Source organism: Mastigoproctus giganteus, chromosome 7 (genome assembly GCF_048544385.1).
Source record: "Mastigoproctus giganteus isolate SK-2022 chromosome 7, ASM4854438v1, whole genome shotgun sequence".
Classification (NCBI taxonomy): domain Eukaryota; kingdom Metazoa; phylum Arthropoda; class Arachnida; order Uropygi; family Thelyphonidae; genus Mastigoproctus; species Mastigoproctus giganteus.
In genome coordinates, this window is record NC_143581.1 from 48,461,727 (window position 1) to 48,487,704 (window position 25,978).

Genomic DNA, 25,978 nt, shown 5'->3' on the forward strand with positions numbered 1-25,978 from the left:
CTAGTCTCCAGACACTGTAATTTGCAAAACTTAAGCCTTTCTTTGTAAGAGCAACCCTTTGTTCCATTCACTGATCTTGTTGCCCTTCTCTGTACTCGTTCCAGCAGCTCTACATCCTTCTTGAAATGAGGCCTCCAGACTTGTATACAGTACTCAAGGTGTGGCCTGACCATTGTCTTATACAAGGGAATAATCACCTCCTTATCCCTGCTAGAAAAATTCCTGTAATGTGTGGGTCTGGCCAAGCACGAAAAGTGGCAGCAGTACTATTAGTCGCCAAATTGAAATCATTGCTGGAGACATAAAGGCAGAACTTATTTGCCGTATCATTTGGAGTGGTAAGTTTGCTATTCAAATGGACGAAACCACGGATGTCTCCAATGGCTAGCAGTTGACGGTCTACGTCCTTTATATGTTTGAAACCACGACTGAACAAGATCTTCTTTGCTGCAAGCCTTTAAAAACGACCTGTAAAGGAATTGACACATTCCACGCTATTCATGCATTTTTTAGCAAAGAAGGTTTAATGTGGGTTTCCTGTGTGGGGATTAACAGTGATGGTGCTTCCTCAATGTTGGGTCAGCATTCAGGCTTTATAGCTCATGCAAAGCAACCCCAAAATTCTGTCAACATGTTGTACGATTCACTGCCAAGCTCTGGCCGTTAAAGGTCTTGTTCCTGAACTAGAGGAAGTCATGAAAAATGTCATTACCATAGTGAACTTAATCAAGGCATGTACTTTAAACAAAAGACTCTTCAGAATCTTGTGTTCCGAAACTGATTCATTACATAAGAACCTTGTTTTCTATGCGGAGACCCATTGGCTCTCAAGAGGGAATGTGCTGAATTGCTTTTGGGAGCTGAGGTTTGTTTGTTATTTTGGTTTTTAGGAGTATTAGCAACTAAGGCCATATTGCTCCGGGAATATGCGGTGGTCATTCCCTGACCTTTCCGCATCCTCCGTATTTGGTGGTGACGGGCTCGAACCCCGGTCTAATCAAGAAGCCTGTGCTACGCACTGCTGCTCCTTCCCACCTGGCTACAGAGGCGCCGGGAGCTGAGGACTGAAATTGACATGTTTTTGGTTGAAAAGAAGCATGCTCACATTGAAAGAATTTCCAACATGATGTGGTTAGCTCAGCTTAGTTATTTAGTTGATATTTTCTCCAACATGAAAAAATAACAGCATTTCAAGAAAAGCTCGAGTATTGGCTAAAAAAGGCAGAGCAACATAAAATTTCATTCTTCCCCACCCTTTCTTTGTTCTTGGAGGATGCTGATGGGGTTGATTTCACTGAAATCAACCCCATCACAGCATCCTCACTTAACCCACTTAACAAAACAATCTTCGCGTTTCAAGGAATACTTTCTTGAACTAGAAAGGTCTATATATTACATGAATTACTTGACTGAAATCCCCAATGGTTAATGGTTTTGCAGACCAAAATGTTATTTGAAGAAAAGAAGGACCATTTGGAGTCTTTCTGGTTAACAATTTGTGATGAATATCCTGTGGTGGCTGGGGAGGCTGTGATGCAATTATTGCCGTTTCCAAGCATCTACATGTGTGAAGTAGGATTTTCCACTCTTGTGTTCATAAAGAGCACAAAAGAAAACTGTCTGCTGAACCCCGAATATGATGTGAGGTGTGCTCTGTCTCCAACTGCTCCCAACTTTGCAGAACTAGTAAATAAGATGGAGCAGTGGCATTATACTCATTAGCTGGGACCTGGGCGATGAAATATTTATGGTGAATAATTACCAAATTTTTTGTGGCTGCTAAAATGTTTAGGGATGTTAAAAATAAAGACACTGCATCAAAGATATTATTTGCTTCCTATTTTTGACTGATCTCTCTCTTCACTTGTCATATATGTTTTCTGTGCAGTTAGTGTTTTACCTACATTGGGTAAAAAGGGCTTTCTGATAAGCAGCTTTGGGTAATGAAGGAAAAGGTTTGGGAAGCATTGGTCTATATGAACAGCAAAGTGGTGTAAGAAGAAAATTCTATTTAAACATATAACTGCTATGGATGCATTCTCTCAGAAATGGGCTGCACAACTCTATGCAATTTAATGATACAGATAAAATTATTATTATTATTATTAATTTTATTAGCCATATAGTGCAAGGAAGCCTGAGGTTTATACTGCACCAACCAAAAAAATTCCCGAGTTACCCTGAGAGAGAGAGAGAGAGTCACAAGTAGAAAGGAGTCACCAAGAAAGAGAAGTTGTTGTTGTGTTTTTGGTTTTTAGGAGCATTAGCAACTAAGGCCATATTGCTCCGGGATATGCGGTGATCATTCCCTGACCTTTCCGCATCTTCCGTATTTGGTGGTAACGGGCTCGAACCCCGGTCTACTCAAGAAGCATGTGATACGCACTACTGCTCCTTCCCACCTGGCTACGGAGGCGCAAGAAAGAGAAGAATGATGATATCCAGCTCAGGACCCTGGAAGTGGCAAGCTCATACTCACCAGATGTGAGCCCCTGGGGTATATATGATCTATTTCCTAATAGAGGCCATCCACTGGCTGATGAGAAGCCAGTAAGCTTCCAAACATCTATCCTGGTAGTGTCTCAGATTTTTAAATATATAACAGATTTACCTGTTTAGGTGATCTTATATAATTTAAAAAAATATTAACATCTCAGGCAGAACAAATATATTTGTATTTATTTTTAAGCTGGATATAAGACCAAGCTTTAGAGCTAATTTCTTGGAGTGGATCATGGGGAACTTGTTACAGAAAGTCCCTGTATGCTTAAATCAGTAATTAACTATATAATATTGGTGTAGATACATCATAGTTTACCCATAAATTTAAACTACGTATGTAGTGTAAAGGCATCGTTTTAATTGTATCTCACATTGTGGATTCTCCCCCACAATTCACACCTGGGTTCTCACATTGTGGGTTCTCACCTGGATTCACAACATACATAGTTCAAACAACTTACACTATATATGTAGTTAAAATTTATAGGTAAACTATGGTGTATCTACACCGATATTATATAGTTAATTATCTAAACCCATAAGAAATTATGCCTTGTGCATTTCGTCTTCTAATAATTAAAGCAGTAATGCACATCGAATCTACCAGATTTTGTTTTCTGCATTAAAATTTCCCCTACCTTTGTATGAGTAGACCCACATCATTACATAACACATTGCATGACTGTTGTAAAGCACATTAATAATATGGTGCTGCCAATTGACTGGCACTACCTAGATTCATCAATCAGTGCTCAATATGTGATTCACTGTAGCCTAGCAGAAACCCAAAATGAGTATGGCATGATCAACTGAAGAATGTAATATTGGGGATGATGTTTCTTACGTGCAGTGTAATGCCATACTTCAGGGCTGTAGGATGAAAATGTTACCATGACACACTCTTTCCTTTAAGCAGCTCCAAAACTAAAAGTTGCAAGGAATGAGGTTAAGAAAAGAAAAAAAAAAAGTGTCTGCCATGGTATGGAAAACAATTGACTGATTACCTTTTCAGTGATAAAATGCTCTTGTAGTAATTCTCACATAGATCTCACAATATGAGGAGGTGCAAGGCTTTTCATAAAAACTGTTGTTTCCAAACATCTTCACTGTTGCAGCTGTGGAAGGACAATCATATCTTTGTACTATTGGGAAGAAACTGAACATGTTACAGGTCCTGTGATATGGTTTCTTCAAAAAAGAATGGACCAATAATGAAGGCAGCTATGAAAGCACCAATATATTGACCTTAATGCATGTAAGAATATTTCCTGTGTATATGGTGGCTAAAATCTTGCAGTTTTGGGTGTAACGATCCCATTAAAATGCAAATGAAGAAGACATCAAGTGATCATTGATGTTCCATAGTCATCTGATGTCTTCCTCAATTTGTGCCAAGAAGTTGAGAAAAATATCGGTGAAGTTTCAGCCTGCTTGCAGTGGAATTTGTATGAGTAGACCCACAAACTTTATTTATATCTACTATACTGTTGCATAAGGGATACTCCTCCATCATTCTGCAACATGTGCACTAGTTCTGGCTTCTGGCTGTGATACTGGTTTACCATTGTCAACGTATGTTTCCATGACTGTAGTAGCAATAACCTAAGCTTGCTCTTGGTTGTAGGATTTGTATTCTCTTCCTGGCCTCACTCTCAGACCTGTTTCCTTGAACTGTGCAATAATTTTTCTGATACGACATAATGCCACTGGATCTCTTTGTTGCTGATTGAAATGCCTGTAATCTAAAATCACTGCTACTACATTGCTTCCATTCTAATAGTAGAGCTACACAATCAAACCATGCTCTGGTAAGATGAGAAGCATTGTATCATTCACACTCTGTATTCTTATCTGCAGCATCTTGTGCCTTCCATTCTATATTCATGTGAGTGGAGTTGGATACGTAAACTGTTTGCAGCACAACCTCTCTGGTGGTGATTTTTATAACCAATTGTTTTTCACATAATTCTCTTCTAAGTCCTCCAAAGAATCTCCAAATAGCTCTAAATAAAGATACTTTAATTGTGGCCACCCACTATGTACACAAAAAAAAAATAATAAAATAAAAATAATAATAAATTCCGTTTATTAGCTCTGATAATTACAAGCTTGCCCTGGGACAACTAATGTAAAGTTATATAGAAAAATAAATAAATTAATAACACATGAATTGGCTAATACATAATGTAGCAGATGTTAACATTGCTGATGCAATCAATGTAGTTCCTGAGCATATACAGCTGGATTATGGTATGTGAAGCCAATTGCTGCTGGGCCAGATGACAAGATCATTTGTCCATTGCTGTGGCATTATCATCTTCGGAAGTAGTGATTCCAAAGGAAAAAATTTTTAAACAGGCAAACACTTGACTCCAGTGAAGCACGAAATAAATTTATATCTTTTGTTAAATTTCTACTTCAAGGACTCAATAAACCATTCAAAATTACAAAAATAATGTGTGGTCAAGTGCGTAAATTTTTTAATTTTTGAGTATTTATCCCACATTATGCCTTTCACACGATATTGTAGATTTCTTAAAATACCATTTAAAATTGACTTAGTATGATAGCATAGCTTAATTTATTATGGTACTCACCTTTTTTATAATCTGCAATTGATGTTTGAATAAGGTGGATGATAATTTTAATTTAAATTACGAGTAAGTAAGTAGGGATTTAAAACAGAAGTTAAAATATGAGCAAGGAAGTAGCAGTGCACGTCTTCGTCCTTGGTTGTCAATATTAAAATTGAAAATGAATGATTAATACTGGAGGCCAATAGCCATAACAAGTGGCTTTCATTATCCACATCTTCAGTTGGCAATGATGGGTTGAGAGTGAACGCGTGTATTTAAGAAAGCTAAGTTCCCACGATGCTCCTGGTTACATGTGGAAATCTCAGGTGCATGAGATTCCAAGCAGGTGCAATGTTGTAAGGTAGTTTCGTATTTGATACTTGGAGATTGGAATGGTGGCGAAACCATTCTATGACTAGGCTTCATATTGGAAAATTTTAAAACTGGATTTTAATTTGATAATAGGAATGTCTGAGTCTACTAAGGGGGTGTGTTTGTGAGATTGAACATGTGATGCTAGTTCTGTGTTGGTTTGACCCATCTTAAAACTATTGTAGTGGTGGTACGCGGGTGTGTTTGATGTTTTAATAGAACCATATTTTGAAGTTGTACTACCAATATAACACGCATTACAGCCAGATTGACATTTTATTAGGTAAATAATATTGTTCATATCGCTGATATGATATTTTTGTGTATCTTTGTATGAATTAAATAACGAGCCAAGTTTATTATAAGTTGAGAATGTGAGGGTGATGTCGGTACCTTTGAATATGCGGTGGAACTGATTACAAAAATTACTATGGTAAGGTAGGATAATACGTAAATTATTATTAGAGTTGTGTTTGGGTGGATTGTTAATATTATTTTGGATGGTGAAAATGGTTTGTTGAATTAATTCAGTGGGGTACCTTCTGGATACGAATTTTGTTGTAAGATATTGAAGTTCATAGTCGAGATCGTTGTGTATAGAACTGTATTTTATAGCATTGTAAATCTGATTATAAAGAACGGCCTTTTTTATGTTAAGGGGGTGGTGCGAATCGAAATGTAGGTGCAAATCAAACTTGCCAGTATGGGTATTTTTTCTAAAAATTCTTGTTCTTAGTTTGGTGTCATTCCTGTATATGGTGAGGTTCAGAAAATTAATTTGTCCGTTTTCTTCAAGTTCTAGGGTGTATTTTAATCTATTGTGTACTGAATTAAATTTAATGAAAAGATTGTCTATTGTGGATTTTGGTCCTATTAAAAGGATGTCATCTGTATATCTTATAAAAAATTTTATATCTGGGGGTATGGTTGTAGTACATAGTTTTCTATTGAAGCTAGGTAAATTTCAGAAAGGGGGGTTGAGATCCCTAATCTCCTAGGTATTCCGTATATTTGCTGGTATATCTGATTGAGGAATCGAAAATATCTAGCATCTAATAAAAAGGTTGTAAGTTCTAATATGCTATTAATTGAAGAGAAGTGCGATTGGGTAAGGTATTATCGTCTGTTAAGAAATTACGTAGAGTTTGTAATGTTGAAGGTAAATGTACCTTAGTGTACGATGAGACTACATCGAATGATGCTATTATATCATTTTTGGTTATTGTAATATGTTTTATTTTATCAAATGTTTGGGAGGTATTGTTTACTTTGAATTTCGAAAATCTGGTGAGGGGGGAGATGATTTTAACTAAGAAAGAAGATAAATTAGTGAAGGCTGATTTACTGAAAGATATTATAGGTCGTAGTGAGTGGTTGGTTTCTTTGTTTGTTTGTTATTTGGTTTTTAGGAGCATTAGCAACTAAGGCCATATTGCTCCGAAGATATGCGGTGGTCATTCCCTGACCTTTCCGCATCCTCCGTATTTGGTGGGCACGGGCTCGAACCCCGGTCTAATCAAGAAGCATGTGCTACGCACTGCTGCTCCTGCCCACCTGGCTACGGAGGTGCCTTGGGTGGTTGGGTTTATGAAGTTTGGTAATTCCAAACATATGCGGTAAAATGTTGTTCCGGATGCCAATTTGTTGTAAGATGTGTAAGTTGATTTCATTGTTTGACCTTAATTTTCTTAGAATGATGTCTAATTTATTTTTATGTTTAGAAATATTATATGTATTGTCTAATTTATATGTTTCTGAGTCGGAAAGTATCGATTCCATTTTTTCTATGTATTTATTTTTATTAATTATTACTATGGTATTGCCTTTATCGGCTTTTTTGAACTATAATATTTGGTTTGTTACGTATTTTTTGCAAGTTACTTAACTGTTGTTTATTTATGTTGGGTTGCAATTTAAGTCTAGAATTAACAATTGAATTGCTTTGGTGTATTAATCTCCATTTATCCGGGTGGTTATTTAATTTAAATTGTAGTTCTGTTACACATTCTTTATATAGATATTGGTCACCTTTGATGTCAAAATTAAAACCGTAATCGAGGCTGGCGAGTTCGGTAGGGGAAAAGGGGTATGATGAAATGTTTATTGTGGAAGATTTTTGGGGTGTGTGAGGTTTCTGTGTGAGGGTTCTCCATTTCCTGTTACGTCTAAGTTCGATGTCTTTAATAGCAGCTGTTATACGTATTTCATTGTATGTCGTAAATTCTGCCCAAGATTATGGTGTCATATTTCTTTTTAGGCAAAATCTCAATCAGTGTATTTGAGATAGTAAGTGGTATTTTTTATTATATCTCTTCTGTAATTCTTTTTGTACAATTTTAATGCAATGTTGGTGGATAATATAAGGGTATTTTTTACATGTATTACTAGAAAATATACGGACAAATTTCGGGATAATATTATGAAAAAGACATTTTTTTTAAAAAGGAAATGTGGGTTTTATTGGAAAAATATTTAATTAAGATTTGTGAGAGTTGTGTGTCAGAATTTGACATGTTGAGGGGCATCATGGAACGTAGATTAAAAGAATGGTGCAGAAACGGTGCACTTCTACTTCCTTGCGCATATTTTAACTTCTGTTTTAAATACCTACTTACTTACTCCTAATTTAAATTAAAATTATCATCCACCTTATTCAAACATCAATTGCAGATTATAAAAAAGGTGAGTACCATAATAAATTAAGCTATGCTATCATACTAAGTGAATTATAAATGGTATTTTAAGAAATCTACAACTATCGAATTGTCATAATACAAAATATTTTAACTATTTAACGCACCTTTTTCTGCACGCACAGATCTTTTAATCTACATTCCATGATGCCTCTCAACATGTCAAATTCTGAAACACAACTCTCACAAATCTTAATTAAATATTTTTCCAATAAAACCCACATTTCCTTTAAAAAAAAAAAAAAAAAAAAAAAGTCTTTTTCATAATATATCCCGAAATTTGCCATATATTTCCTAGTAATACATGTAAAAAATACCCATATATTATCCACGAAACCTGCATTAAAATTGTACAAAAAGAATTACAGAAGAGATATAATAAAAAATACCACTTACTATCTCAAATACACTGATTAAGATTTTGCCTAAAAAGAAATATGACACCACAATCTTGGGTAGAATTTACGACATACAATGAAATACGTATAACAGCTGCTATTAAAGACATTGAACTTAGACATAACAGGAAATGGAGAACCCTCACACAGAAACTTCACACATCCCAAAAATCTTCCACAATAAACATTTCATCATACCCCTTTTCCCCTACCGAACTCGCCAGCCTCGATTACGGTTTTAATTTTGCCATCAAAGGTGACCAATATCCATATAAAGAATATTTGTAAAATAATAAGAGGAGTTTACCTCAATATAGTACATAGAACACTTCCATATGATACTCTCCAGAAATTAAAATGGGAAAAACGAAAAAATCAACAACTTACCGGTACATTAGAGTAAAATATAAATAATTAAAAAACCAATTTAACACAATTCAAATAAATTTAAAACAATTAAAAATCAAATTAACACAATTAAAAGAATATAACGAAAATTCGTGCTTCTCGTTCAGCAGCGTCAGAATTAGCCTTTCATGCCATTAATGAAAAACATACCTTTTTATTTAACGAGGCCAAAATACTTAATGTTCAACGTAATTATATGTGACTATTAATTGCAGAAACTAAATGACACGAGAATTCTGTTAATGTTCGGCGGCCATATTTGATCTCCGATGCGTGGACCTTTATGCGCATGCGTGAAGACAAATAATGACTATTTAAGTTTCAGGTTTAACCCGATTCGGTAATTTTCATTCCTGTGATCATGACATATGGTCAAAAAGCATTGTCAGCTTCAGGAAGGAAAATCGTTTTGAATATTTTCGTTAGATTCTTTTAATTGCATTAATTTGATTTTTAATTGATTTAAATTGGTTTTTTAATTATTTATATTTTACTCTAATGTACCGGTAAGTTGTCGATTTTTTCTTTTTTCCCGTTTTAATTTCTGGAGAGTATCATACGGAAGTGTTCTATGTACTATATTGAGGTAAACTCCTCTTATTATTTGACAAATATTATTATCAACGTAGAACGTACTGAGTATTACAGCTCTGATTCATACTATCTACCATATAAAGAATATATAATAGAACTACAATCTAAATTAAATAACCACCCAGATAAATGGCGATTAATACACCAAAGCAATTCAATTCTTAATTCTAGACTTAAATTCCAACCTAACATAAATAAATAACAGTTAAGTAACTTACAAAAAATACGAAACAAAACAAATATTATAGTTCAAAAAGCCGATAAAGGCGATACCATAGTAATAATTAATAATTAAGTCGGAAAGTCAATACTTTCTGACTCAGAAACATATAAATTAGACAATACATATAATATTTCTAAACATAAAAATAAACTAGACATCATTCTAAGAAAATTAAGGTCAAACAATGAAATCAACCTACACATCTTACAACAAACTGGCATCCGGAACATTTTACCACATATGTTTGGAATTATCAAACTTCATAGACCCAACCACCCACTACGACCTATAATATCTTTCAGTAAATCAGCCTTCACTAATTTATCTTCTTTCCTAGTTAAAATCATCCCCCCCCTCACCATATTTTCGAAATTCAAAGTAAACAATACCTCCCAAACATTTGATAAAATAAAACATATTACAATAACCAACAATGATATAATAGCATCATTCGATGTAGTCTCATTGTACCCTAATGTACATTTACCTTCAACAATAAGAACTCTATGTAATTTCTTAATAGACGATAATACCTTACCCAATCACACTTCCCTTTCAATTAATAGCATATTAGAACTTACAACCTTTTTATTACATGCTAGATATTTTCGATTCCTCGATCAGATATACCAGCAAATATATGGAATACCTAGGGGATTAGGGATCTCAGCCCCCCCCCCTTTCTGAAATTTACCTAGCTTCAATAGAAAACTATGTACTACAACCATACCCCTCAGATATAAAATTATTTATAAGATATGCAATGACATCCTTTTAATAGGACCAAAATCCACGATAGACGATCTTTTCATTAAATTTAATTCAGTACACAATAGATTAAAATACACCCTAGAACTTGAAGAAAACGGACAAATTAATTTTCTGAACCTCACCATATACAGGAATGACACCAAACTAGAAACAAGAATTTTTAGAAAAAATACCCATACTGGCAAGTTTGATTTGCACCTACATTTTGATTCGCACCACCCCCTTAACATAAAAAAAAGCCATTCTTTATAATCAGATTTACAATGCTATAAAATACAGTTCTACACAAAACGATCTCAACTATGAACTTCAATATCTTACAACAAAATTCATATCCAGAAGGTACCCCACTCAATTAATTCAACAAACCATTTTCACTGTCCAAATAATATTAACAATCCACCCAAACACAACTCTAATAATAATTTACGTATTATCCTACCTTACCATAGTAATTTTTGTAATCAGTTCCGCCGCATATTCAAAGGTACCGACATCACCCTCACATTCTCAACTTATAATAAACTTGGCTCGTTATTTAATTCATACAAAGATACACAAAAATATCGTATCAGCGATATTAACAATATCGCTGATACGATATTGTTAATATCGTATCAGCACTAGATACGATATTGTTAATATCGTATCAGAACTAGCATCACATGTTCAATCTCACAATCACACCCCCTTAGTAGACTCAGCCATTTCTATTATCAAATTAAAATCCAGTTTTAAAATTTTCCAATATGAAGCCCTAGTCATAGAATGGTTTCGCCGCCATTCCAATCTCAAAGTATTAAATACCTAACTACCATGCAACATTGCACCTGCTTGGAATCTCATGCACCTGAGATTTCCACATGTAACCAGGAGCATCATGGGAACTTAGCTTTCTTAAATACATGCATTCACTTTCAACCCATCATTGCCAACTAAAGACATGGATAACGAAAGCCACTTGTTATGGTATTGGCCTCTAGTATTAATCATTCATTTTCAATTTTAATACTGACAAACAAGGATGAAGATGTGCACTTCTACTTCCTTGCGCATATTTTAACTTTTGTTTTAAATCCCTACTTACTTACTCGTAATTTAAATTAAAATTATCATCCACCTTATTCAAACATCAATTGCAGATTATAAAAAAGGTGAGTACCATAATAAATTAAGCTATGCTATCATACTATTGGAAGACACTTATAAAGCCACTCAGTGTGATCTTGTGGCAAGGTTCAAGGTTAATGCTATGTCTTCTAGGTTTTTTCATTCACTGAGATCCAGTGGTTCTAACAAGAAGTCTTAGAAGACAAATTATTATTCGTGTAATTTCTATTGTATTATACAGGGTGTTTCAGTTAAACGTTTCAGAACTTCTAAGAGGGGTAGGGTACATCCTGACAACTCGAAATCATATAGCAATGTGGGGTCGGAAATGCTTTCCTGAAGCGGTGTTGTACACAGAAGCACCATAAAGAAAAGAGACCGTAAGTGAGAAATCGTTTTAATAATACATGAAAAGAAGCAAAAGGTACATGGATTAAAGTAAGTGTTCGAAGTTTCTTCCACGGGCTACAATGCACGCCTCACATCTCCGACGCATGGACATCCGAACATTCTGGAATACTCCAGGCGAATTTCTTCGGCAGCTACTGCGAATCTTGCAACCAGCTCTTCAGCATTGTCAACAGGGGTATCATAAACTAGCGATTTCATATGACCCCAGAAATAAAAATCAAGACATGATAGGTCGGGTGACCGAGCAGGCCAACGCACGGGACCACCACGTCCGATCCACTGTTGACCAAATGTGACATCCAGGTAGTTACGAACATCTCCGCTATAATGGGCAGGGGCTCCATCGTGTTGGAACCACATTGTCTGTTGCGTCGATGCAGAAATCTGTTCATCTCTCAAAAGTTGTGGCAATACTTGCTGCAGAAAGATCAAGTAGATAGGTCCGGTTAGACGACACGGTAACAGGTAAGGTCCGATGAGGTGATCTCCCATAATACCGGCCCATACATTGACCGAAAATCGAATCTGTGCTGCACGACGTCGTATTGCATGCGGGTTCTCGACCGCCCAGATATGGTCGTTATGCATGTTGAAAATTCCTTCCCTTGTGAAGGATGCCTCATCGGAAAACAACACTTCAGCAGGAAAAAGGGGATTTGTAGCACATTTTCCAAGGTACCACTGTGCGAAAGCAATACGAGGTGCATAATCCTCCGGTTGCTGTTTCTGGACACGCTGCACGTGAAACGGATGCATGTCTTGTTCTCGGAGAATCCTCCAGACGCTGCAATGGGAAACCCCGACTGCGTTTGCTAGACTTCGTGTACTCGTTCTTGGATTCCCCTGTACATGCTGCAACACATTCTGTTCGACGGCTGGAGTCCGTGCTGTTCTTACCCTGTCCCTGTCAGCTATTTCAAATGAACCTCTCTCAGCTAACCTCTGGTGCAGTCTTGCAAAGAAATTATGACTGGGAATACGCCTCGTCGGATATCGTTCGGATATCGTTCCGCGTACAAACGCTGTGCGGCTGGCCCACTACAATTTGCAGCCCCGTACGCCAAATGCATATCGGCTAACTCTGCGTTCGTGTAATCATCCATCCTACTAACTTGGCGTTCTTGTTCAAGAAATTCGAAATTCGCCTGGAGTATTCCAGAATGTTCGGATGTCCATGCGTCGGAGATGTGAGGCGTGCATTGTAGCCCGTGGAAGAAACTTCGAACACTTACTTTAATCCATGTACCTTTTGCTTCTTTTCATGTATTATTAAAACGATTTCTCACTTACGGTCTCTTTTCTTTATGGTGCTTCTGTGTACAACACCGCTTCAGGAAAGCATTTCCGACCCCACATTGCTATATGATTTCGAGTTGTCAGGATGTACCCTACCCCTCTTAGAAGTTCTGAAACGTTTAACTGAAACACCCTGTATTTAATTATTTAGTATATTATTTTACAAAATTCACACCCTTCAAATGCACTAGCTGCAAAGGAAACAAAAATGTCTGCAAGCAGCAGACTTTCATAATGCTTCAAAAAATTTCTCCCAAATCTCAATGCAATGTAGTGTAAAATGAGTACATTTGTAATTTCTGTATATTTCATCCTTTGCATATATATTTTACATATTTTATATGTACATTCAAACATCTGTTTTAATAATAGACTTTAATACCTAGGTATAATTTTCTGAAAATATATACAAATGAAAGACAACTGTTCCCAAGAATAGATATAGAAAGGATGAATGTAGAAGGAAAAAAAAGTATGATGAGTTGAGCTGAACAGTGAATAGCAGTTGATTGCCTTCATTATCTACATTTTAATTGGTTTAGAAAAATGTGGAAGAATTATAAGTGTCAGTTTGAACATACATTGCCTATGAAAATAAATTTGTAGGAAAGGCATGAACTATAGAAATTTTATACAAATGGTTAAAAATTAACTATTTACACAAGGGCTGTTCAATAAAGAATGATTATAATTTTTTTTTCACAACATACCTTTATTAATCATCCATATTTTGATGGTTCTTTTCAAAGTAGTCCCCATTTGATGAAATGCACTTACTCCAATGTTTCTGCTATTCTTCAAAAACATGGCAGGTGCCATTTTTTGACATACATTTAAGAATCGCCACCACTGTCTTTACAACCTCTTCTGATGACTGGAAACATTTTACTTGCAGCCGATTCTTTAACTTTGGAAATAAAAAGGAATTGCAGGGTGCAAGGTCAGGGCTGTAAGGTGGGTGACAGATTTTTATTAATGCTGGCTAACTACTCGATAACAGAATGAGCAATGTGAGGTCTTACATTGTCATGATGCAGCATCCACCCACGTGCATGCAGCTACAGTTGTTTGCAATGAATATGATCCCTCAACATGTGCAGTGTAGTTCTGCAGTAAGGTCCTGTAACAGTCGTGTGATGTGACACAAAATGCTGGTAAACCACTCCTTGAATATCAAAAAAAGAGATCATAACCCTTCCTGCAGAAGCCACAACTTTTGCTTTTTTCAGTGTTGGTGATGACATACCCTTCCAAACAGAGCTTTGTTGCTTATTCACTGGGTCGAAAAGATGATACCATGTCTCATCTATCATTATCACCTTGTGCAGAACCTCAGCATATTCAGTAACCATCCACTGCAACTCCTGACAAACTTCCATGTCAACTTGCTGTTGCTCAGTTGTGAGTAGCCTTGGCATCCAGCATGTACAAACATGTCATATGCAAATGGTCATGGAGAATACTGTGCATGCTTCCCACTGACATTCTCAACTTCTCTGCCAGTTACCTTACCATTATACAACGGTAAGGTAACTGGTAACAATCTTTCACGATTACAGAAGCAGTATTTATGGTTTCTGTGGTGATAGCAGTGGTTGGAACTCCAGGACCACTGATTTTTGTGATTGAATCATGTCCATCTTTAAACATTCTAAACCACCTATGAGCTGTGCTATAGGGAAGCATAGATTCATCATAAGCCTCTTTTAACATTTCATATGTTTCAGCTGATGTTTTCTTGAGAAGGAAACAAAATTTGAGAGCAGCATACTGTTCCTTGCAGCACGTCACGTTCATTGTTACCTAGGTGAAACTAAACAGGAATATACTTGACTGACTGCCAAGGTCACACTGTGTGCACAAGTCAACTATGCAGTTGCTATGAGATGCAGCTTAGTTTGGTCTTAAATTCCACAGCTCAGCTAGAAATAGTACGGTTGTTCATGAAAAATTATGATCATTCTTCATTGAACAGCGCTTGTATATATATATATATATGTGCATTGCACTATAAATTTCTTAAACATTTGAAGACAATTATATAATCAGAAAAATCTAAACTTTTTGGTATTTTCAGGGACTTACATAATAGGAACAGTCATATTTAATACAGAATTATACTCAAATCAATAAATAAAAACAAAAACAAAATATTCAAAAAGTTCAGTTTGCCAAATTGAATTCATGCTCACGTTTTTATCTCTCTCTAGCAGGTGGTGTGCAAAAAAAAAAAAATCCGAGAGCGGGCACTTAGGTGAATTCTACTCATGAATCAGTTTTTTTTTGTAAAAAAGGCACGAAACAGCAACTGTGTAAAATTGGGCACTTTGAGCTTTATTCTTAATTCTGATGGATAATAATAAATGATAAGAACAAACAGTATCTTTAGTAACTGTAGCCTGGCTATTAAAAAAAATATTTCCTCACCTTATGGCCAAATCTCTGAACCGAAAAGTGAGCAAACTGGTGGGAAACTAAAATATTATGGAAAATTAACACAGAAGTGGGCATACAGCACACTTTTTACATGAACATGGAGCCATATAGAATTTATTACACTGAACTTTTCAATTAAAAAATAATTAATGATAAACAGAAATCAAAAATGAATACCATACTGAGGAATATCACATTTACAATGCCATAACTGTAACAGCTATTTAAGTTTCTAAGTTTTTCTGTTTTGATGTATATTTTTACAATAGTGTACATACTAGGTAGTTAATGTAGCATCACTGTGCAGTATAATGCTTAAAAATAAAACACAATAACACAAAAATAGAACACGTCCTCTTTCCAGGACACTTTATGCTTCTGTACTCATTCTTGAATTAGAGCTGCCTGTAGTTATTGCAAAATAATAGAAATAAAATAAATTTTAAGAACTAAAAACTTTATAAACTCAAATTACCAAAATGGTATAATGAAAGTATATAACAAAATACAAAAAGTTCAGTAAAAATACATAATAAATCCATTAAAAATAATAATTAAAAAAAAAAAAAACTGATAAAGCTTTAAACACTGTTAAAAGTTGTTAAAATCTGCTACAGCTTTCAGCTACTCATGCAGTCTTTCTCAATGGTAATAGTGTTTCCCAGTATGCAATTAAATAAAGCCTGATTTTATTTAATTGTCTACTGTCATGCACTACCACAGTTTTGCATAAATTAATCTCTCTCTCCTTCCACCAGAATTCCATCACAAATGGCAGTGCTGTAGCACTACATTTTCTAGAAAAAGATGCACACCATGCCTGTCCTTATTCATAATATGTTCAGTGATTTCAATTGCTGAACTCTCAGGCCATCTGTGTTCCCTATCATTAATATCAAAATCGGCAGGGTTGATGTGGCGCAGTTACTCCCAATGAGAAGCTACTGCCAACCACTCACAGCATTTCTTCAACATAAACTGGAACAAGTGATATTGTAACTCCTTCCACTTCAGGATATCACCCTTTCTATTTTTATAATTCCACAATTGTCGACAGGCTTTCTGTTGTTAACCATCACATTATCAGATGCAATAAATATGAGGACCCAAATTGTTGCTTAAACCCTTGCTATCCATACATAATTTCTGAAGAACAGACAATCAATGAAATAACTAAATACAATATTATTAAAATCTCTAACAATCATGGAATGAAATACATATATTAATCCTGTTATTTTAACATATAATCTTTGTCTTCCCTCTTTTTTTTTTTTTTACCTAGCAGCAATATAATCCCTTCCCACCTTTCAGACTCACTACTCACTAAAAGAAGATACTCAAAGTACTCTATTAAGCTTTCCTTGTGTTTTACCGAGTTTTAATTTGGAGCCTTCATTGTTCACTTTAAAGGATTTGTTTTATTATTCCATTATTTATGTTCACAGAATTCAGAACAAGAGTACAGTAGTGCAACATTAATACCACAATCTGAAAATGAAATTGCTGAATTTTAATTTATTAAATGTATTTCTTGTGTGAAATTTTCAAACAAAGCTAGATTTAGGCATAAGCCAAAGAAGCCATGACTTGACGCCTTGCTATCCAAGTTGGGAGGGGGGGAAGGTCCCCCTCACTGTTTCCTTTAGTAAGGATAAAAACCTATAATTACATATTTTACGCTCTCATGTCTAAATCTGACCATGGTCTCCAGTCATAATAATGATGTATGTATTGCTGTATGATAAACAGCAGGAAAAATCTTTATTGTCTAAAAGGGTGGAGGCTTTTGATCCCTGGAATCTTCTTGCTGTTACCCCTAATGGTAAGCTGATGCCAGGGGTGTGCTTTCTAATATTTCAAGGTGACATTTTCTGGTGCTGAAGATTGGTGAAGTTGAGCAAAAGTTTGCAAGACTGGCTTTCAGCTGGAAAACTAAATATGCAGTGTAAAAAACATTCTTGTTTGTTAGCTTGAAAGTTTGAAAATCATTACTTAGTTCATCACAAAGGCAAACTACATTGTGTTTGGCTATTTTGTATTTTTGAAGAGTCTTCTATAATATATTGTGTGAAGGGCAGGAGCAGAAATGGTTTATAAGAAAATACAAGACTGCCAAACACATTAACACTTCAGCAGTCAGTCCTGGCCAGTAGGCCTTCTTGTAGATTCCTTCTAGCCTAAGAAGAAGAGACCAAGGCAGCTCCTGAAATAGCAGGTGTTAATAATCCATTCTGCCCCCCTAGAAAAAGTTCATATAAAAATCCTTAGTTCCTAATAAAACTCTTCACATGATTTTCTACAGTCTGCATTTTCTTTTAAATCAAAGTCTTCTATAGGTGCCTTGAATAGATTATTTTTGTCTCAAAAACATTCTCTACCTCCACAAACTTCTACTTAAAATATCAAAAAACAACAGTGAAGATATCTTGGATTTTAATAAAACTAGAATACATACTTTAAGCAGACACCTCTATTTTAAGAGATACACAGTGATTGAATGTAATTTTTTCTGTGCATCCACCATTCATGCCCAATCGCAAATTTTAACCTGAACTACTGCATCTGCAAAGATATTGAGAAATTCCATTGTCACCAATGGTGTCATGTTATCAAATAAAAGTTTTATGTTTACCAAGCCACCAGTACACAATGACAATTAATGAAACTGCTAACTTAACAGTAAAAGTTTCAGCATATTGGTCACTAAACATTTTATGCATCCAGCCATACATAAATGCATTACAAAAACTTTATTCTTTTTATCTCTGAGATGTAATCATATATGGATTATTATATTTATATTAAATTCAAGAAAAATGAAATGTTATTGGAAAATTACACTATTGACTTACCACATTTGCAAACTCGGCATGTGTTTCATCCCAATGATTGATAAGCATATGTTCACAATGGAATATCTGTCCACATACAGGACATTTCCAAAAATGCGGCTCCTCAAAATCTTTCTGAAGCCACCAAAATACATCTCTCTGCGGATGAAATGGACAATCCAGAGGAAGAGAGACTCTATATCTTTCTAGAACAGGTAAGAATTTCTGAAATATAAGAAGAGCCATGACCTGTAATTTTTCTAAGAATAAAGCCAAAGAATAGAAAGAATCATATATTTAACTTCTTTAAAAGTTTCATTGAATACACAAGAAATTTGTAATTCTCATGGTAAGGAAAAATAATGCTATAAAACTCAAACAATAAAATTTAATAAACATATGTTCATCTTACTTCTTTGGTTCTTAACCTAAATGATTGAAAACTCAAACTGCATTTTACATGATTTATTTAGGACTAGCTAACCAGTTTTCAGAAGGAAAATCTATTTTCATGTGTCATTTATCCATAAATTACATGACAAAATCAGCTTGTCAACTTTTAAGGGAGAAAAATCAAACTGTCTAAAAAAATCATAACCACAGAAGATACTGAATAACTCAGTACTGAAAAGGAACAGCTTTTATGAATTTACATAATTTAATTATCCAGATGTTCTGCTCAATAAATCTTGAATGCTTCCCCAGTTTGATGCTATGTACTGTACAAATTTTGCTTGTGTAATACATTGGATTAGAAAATGCAATTTGCCACTTGGTAAATGAAATTTTTCACCACATAAATGAACACATTAAAAGAACTGACATGCTTTGGAATAATGATGCAAGATAAGCTACTAATAATTAAACATAAATTTATCTTAGCCATCAGGCATTGCCACTCTAAGCTCAGTAAAGCTCTATCTACATTAAGGGACAACTTAAAGCTTGCATTAACAACAATAAACCTGGCTGAATTGTGCTGCTACACAGAAATGAAGTTACATGATTTTTGTTTATTCCTAGAAGTGGTCTCATATTTCTGAAATGATTTCACTTCAAGAGAAGACTTAAAGAGAAGTCTTTCACTTTAAGAGAAGATTTACACAAAGGAACCTTTCACAAAAAATCTTGACTCATTTGTTCAAATATTTTGAAGTACACCTAAGGGTAATGTTATTGAAGAAACAATGCTAGCAAAATGTTTATTTAGCATTAGCATTAGTTGAGGCATATGATGCAAGAAAGCAAACTTATGCAGCATCAGTCAAAAAAACATCCCATTTCACCCAGCCATTCACTCTAAATGCCTGTTTAGCTCAGCATTAATTTTTTTTTTAAGCTATCAACTTCCACAACAAGAAATGGAAGTCTGTTCCAGGAATCAACCACCGGCTAGCTAAAGGAAAATTTCTGCGCATCAATTCTACAACTGTCCTTCCTCAATTTGAATCTATGCCCCCTCAGGTTTGTAATCTGGGCAAGAGTAAGAATCCCATCAGCATTGGGCTTGCTCAACCCGTCCAAGGCCTTATACACCTCAATCAAATCACCTCTCAGGTACCTAGTCTCCAGGCACTGCAAACTGCAAAACTTAAGCCTTCCTTGGTAAGAGCACCCCTTTGTTCCTGTCACAAATTTTATTGCTCTTCTCTGTACTCATTCTAGCAACTCTACATTCTTCCAAAATTGAAGCCTCCATTCCTGTGTACAGTACTCAAGGTGTGGCCTGACTATTGCCTTATACAAAGGTATAATCACCTCCTTGTCTCTGTTAGCAAAATTCCTATATATCATCAACAAAACTCCATGACCTGCTTTGGCAGCCCATCTGAACTGCTCAGAGAACTTCATATCCGACTGCACAATTACCTCCAGGTCTTTTTCATTCTCCACCTCCCTGAGCGTAGTACCACATAGTTGGCACGTTTCTCTTGGGTTACTGCTACCATATGCAGTACAGTACTTTGAATTTGTCAATATTAAACTTCAGTTGCCACTTCTCAGCCCATCTACCTAACTTTTCTAGCTCCTGTTGCAGTAGCATACTGTCTTTACTATCATTAACAACCCTGCCAACCTTTGTATCATCTGCAAACTTGGACATTAAGCCTGATATACCTTCATCGATATCATTAATAAATACACAAAACAACAATGGGCCCAGCACTGAACCCTGGAGGACTCCACTAATAACATTAGTCCATGAAGCGCAGTGTCCATTTATTACCACTCTCTGCCATCTCCCACTCAATTATCCATTTATCTATTGCAGCAACTTGCCCTTAATGCCACACAGCTTGAATTTGTACAGCAATCTTCCATGTGCAACAGTATCAAAAGCTTTCCTGAAATCCAAGTATATAATATCAAAATTATGTTTCTGCATCCAGTTCCTTTGTGACAACATCATAGTATCCAATTAAATTGGTCAGACAAGACTTCCCCTTAACAAACCCATGCTGTGTCTGAACTATTACTGCAGTCTTGTCTAGGTGATCCTGCATCACTTCTTTAACCAATTACTCCATTGTTTTCCCCCAAACAGAAATTAATTTAACAGGTCTATAATTATTTGTGTCACCCTTTCAACCCCCTTTGTGAATTGGGGACACATTTGCACATCTCCAGTCCATGGGGACCTCCCATGGACTGGAGATGAGGACCTCCCAAGGATGCTCTTGTAATTATGGCTAAGGGTTTGCTTAGTTTCCACGCTGCCTCCTTCAATATAACTGGATAAATTCCATCTGTCCAGGTGCCATTTTTATGTTTAACTTCAACAATTTCTCCTCCACTTTGCTCTCCGTTATTACAAAATCATTTAGCTCCCAGTTAGAGTTTAGTAAACTACTGTCCTCCCCTTCCTTAGAGAATTCCTCATGTGTGAATGTAGATGCAAAATACTCATTCAGTTTGTCAGCTATCTGAGCAGGATCATCAACAGTCGAATCACAAACATCAAGTGGACCAATCTGATTCATCCCCTTCCTGTTAAGAGTTTACATAAATAAAGAAGTCTTTGTTGTTTTTCTTTGCATCCTTTGCCAAGGATTTCTCATAATCAGCCTTTGCTTGCCTACCCTGCTTTGTGATTGATTACAGACTAGCTTATATCTGCCATAGGCTTCTGTGTTACCTGCAAATTTATATGCATCCCATGCAATTTTCTTCTCTGCCACGATCCTCATTAGATTATCTGACATCCATTTAGGCCTAAATCTTGAACAGTATTTCTGATTTGGTATGAAAAGCCTAATAGCTTCCAAGATTAATTCCCTGAAGGCTTCCCATTTAGAATTCACTGTTTTTAATATCATCAGTTGATCTGTATAGAATTCAAAAATTGCTTGAGACCACTGTAGTCACCGTTACGAAAACAAAAACTCTTCCCTTTACCCTTGATTGCAGTTACATCGTTAAGTAAATCCCATATCAGTAGACTGTGATCACTGTCACCTGTGGTTCCTTTATCTGAAAATTCCTAATGCATGAGTCATCACTGCTGATAACCAGATTTAGAGTATTACCCCCTCTTGTTGCCCCTCAAACATGTTGCTGTAGAAAACAATCCTCCAATAAATCCGCAAAACTGTTGCTAGCATGCAAGTGACCAATCCACAGATTCCAGTCAATATCTGGAAAGTTAAAATCCCCCATTACAAGACATTCTGATTTACTGGCTCACTCTATTTCTCTGCACAATTGTGTTATATTGATCAGCATCATTAGGCCTATAACACACTCCTACTTTCATTTTCCCTTTCCCAGTGTTTATATCACATCAAACTAACTCAACATTGCACTGTCGCCCATGTCAACTGGATGCACTTCCTTAGATTTTATGTGTTTCTTAACTAACAGCATAACCCCTCCTCCCTTCCTACCCTGTCTATCCTATCTGTACACATTGTACTCCCCAAATTCCAAATCTGCACTGCTTATATTTCTGTGACACCATGTCTCTGATATCCCAACAATATCTGCCTTTGATGTCTTGACTAGCACTTCAAGCTCATCGAATTTATTAATTATACTCCTAGCATCGGATTGGCGCATTACAGTCTTAGATGCTAATGCACCATAAAACTCTAAAACAAACAAACAAACCTAGCATCAGTGTACAAGCAAGTATACATGCACCTGTTCTTACACTTAGTTACCCTAACACAGCCTGTGTATTTACTTGTTCCATGATGACTACCAGCAGCTCTTGAAATTCCCAGCAACTTGCTCTCTAGGCTGCTGCTCATTACAACAGCAGCAGTGCAAGAATCGCTGTCACCTCTGCCTGTGGCTACTGTTAATCTTTTAGTCTGTGAATCACCCCCCCCCCCAAGAGCTAGCAGTTTTCCGACCCACCTAACACTGCCTCGATAGCATTAGCAAATATTCTTGCACCCTTTCTATTTAAGTGTATCCCATCCTGTAGAAGCAGTCTCTCCTGTTAGCAAACCCAGACCAAGCTGAAAAAAATTCTACCCCGTGAGCCTTGCACAGTCTCTCCAGGGCCGAATTGATTGACAAAGCTCTCATCATATACTGTACTCCCTCCTATTGTGTATGGGCAGAATTGCAGACACTACACTTTAAAATTGAACCATAGCTCATGACATTTTTTCAACATTGACCTGTACTTGTTAATTAAATCTGCAGATCTCTTACTCCTAAGGTAATTAGTGCTAACGTGTATAACAATATCACCTTTTGTGAATATCACATAAAATGTCTTACATTTTAAGTGAGTGAGTGAATGAAAAATTGGCCTTTTTTCTATCACTGCTGCTTTCGCAACAGTAGTACAGTTTGAAGTCATTTGAAGTTAACATTTTCAACTTCCCTTTCTGTCTTACTATTACATTTTGCTTGCACCATAAAAAGTACACTTATAGAGACAACATAAGATTTTGTTAAAAATTAAAAAAGTAAATAAGTTTTACTATTATAAAGATGGCATTTTATTTTTACTCAAACAATAAAATTTAATTAACATATGTTCATCTTACTTTTTTTTTCTTAACCTAAGTGATTATTATCATTATTATTATTTTTCTATAAATTAAAAAAGTTTTCCTCCTATTGATATTTATTCGAGCCAATGGGAGAAGAGGGTAGGCAATTTTATGTCATTACAAATGCGCAGGAAAATAATTACATTCTTGTCTTCCATTGAAAGACAACTGCTTCTATAATGTTCACCAACCTCGTGCACGCTGATAGGATACTTCCATTTGCTGAGATTAAGAACCTGAGGGGGCATAGATTCAAACTGAGGAAAGACAATTGTAGAATAGATGTGCAGACGTTTGCCTTTAGCCAGCGGGTAGTTGATTGCTGGAACAGACTTCCATCTGTTGTTGTGAAAGTTGATAGCTTAAATAAATTTAAGGCTGAACCAGACAAAAATTTTGAGTGACCAGATGGGTGAAATGAGAAGAGCTTGCTTTCTTGCATCATATGCCTCAACTAATGCTAATGTGCTTCACTCTGTAATACATGACCACGTACAGCATCATTTGATGTTCCATTGTAATGTCAGCTGATGAAAGGACTCAATATAGTTCGTATATTTGTAAATAGTTTAGTATTTTGTAAATATTTTAAATATTTGTATAGTTTGTAAATATTTTAGTCCTGCTCTTTCGGATGCAACAGTATTCCTCATGCATTATGGAACCTGAAGCAAAAGGTCTTTTCCTAAGTAACCTATGTAAACACAGGTAAATAATTACATAGTGATATTTATTCGACATTGAGAATGCCACATGGTGGAGTAGCCAATGGGAGAAGAAGGATGTGGATCACATGGTACTAGTGGGCAGGGCAATTACATCACTACAAATGCACAGGCAAATAATTACATAGGTCATTTCCCAATTAGATATCAATCGTAGTGGCAGAGTGTTTGGGTAAGGCACCATCAGTACTCTTGTGATGAATACAGAACCTCTGTAAAAGCCAGAAAAGTGTTGTGCCTTGCATGTGTAGTTTAATGTTGGATTCTGTTGTTTGTACTGGCTACTTGGTCGCAGAGCCCTTATGGGACTCCATATTGCCTGCCACCACCACCAATGAGAGGTGAGCCAGGCTGTCCACAGTACTCTTGCTGTTCTCCATCAGGGGTCGCCTGAGCTTCCTGACAACAAAAGAACAAAAGAAAAAAAAAAGCACGAGTGAGGGAAATAGATGAATGATGGGAATAAAAAGGAGAGAAAGACGTCAAGGTATTTCGACAGGTGTATCTTTTACATGGAAAAGATTTGTCTTACTCCATCATACCTCTACATTTTACATAGAAAAGTGAGCAGGGGGTGATGCCCCATAGTTATTATTATTAGCCATATGATGCAAGGAAGCGAGAGGCTTAGGCTGCACCAGCCAAAAAAATTTCCGAGTTACCCTGAGAGAGAAAGAGAGAGAGAGAGAAAAAATCAGAAGTAGAAGGAATCAACAAGAAAGAGAAGAATGATGATATCTAGCTCAGGATGTCATCATTCTCGGTGTGCCAAGCTCATACTCACCAGATGTGAGCCCAGTGAAGTGCTTAGAGCAGAAAATAATGCTCTGGTTCAGACAGGAAATGCTAAGGACAGTTCTCCTATGAATCAGGGTCATGTCATTTGCACTGCATGCAGCATGTATACAGAACTAACTGTAGTAAAATGTAACAGAGCGCAGCAGATGTCTTTGTGTTTGATGCAAAGATAGTAAAGAAATTAAATAGAAATTCAGTGTGTTGTTGGGTGAATTTTGAGTGTGTACAGGAAAGGGTTGATGCTTTTGAAGAAATTAAAACAGGGACTAATCAAGCTGCTCAACTCAATGCTACAGCCTATTACCATGCATCAAGCTCATGATAGAATCGCCAAGGGCAGAAGGTGCTGGTTCCAAAGAAAATGGCTACTTTTGGTGACTCTACCGTCAGGGAAGTGGGAAATATATTATGCAAAAAAAGGATATGACAAAGGTGTATGGTTCTACAGTAATGTTAACTTGCCAGAAGAATGTTAACAATACTGTAGAACAGTTACCTTTTAAGTACTAATGCTATTAAACACAGGCAATCTTATGATTTACTGCATAGATATGAGGTGATGGTAAAAAAATGCCTGGAGTTAGAATTAAATTCAAAAGTGCCTGGAATTTTGCCAAGATTTTCTAGGAGAGACTATATGGTGACAGGGCCAACACATTTGGCCCCATAGAGATTGTGCTATAAGAAACTATTTTTAAAGGACATGATATGCTTAAATAGAATATTTTCCATTTTTAAAGGGATAGAGTATACTTAAATAGAATATTTGCTATTGACATCAAGGTAATTTTAGATGGGTTGAAAAACTACCAGGTTGAAGGA

General features: G+C 36.0%; 1 protein-coding gene across 1 annotated transcript in view; it reads right to left on the reverse strand.

Moving 5' to 3' along the window:
- Positions 1-25,978, reverse strand: part of LOC150082881 (uncharacterized) — a 142,951-nt gene that overhangs the window by 90,537 nt on the left and 26,436 nt on the right. Inside the window, exon 3 of the mRNA XM_090378309.1 lies at positions 18,646-18,849. Within this exon, the coding sequence (XP_090234435.1) occupies positions 18,646-18,849 (204 nt within the window). The remainder of the gene's footprint in view (positions 1-18,645; positions 18,850-25,978) is intronic.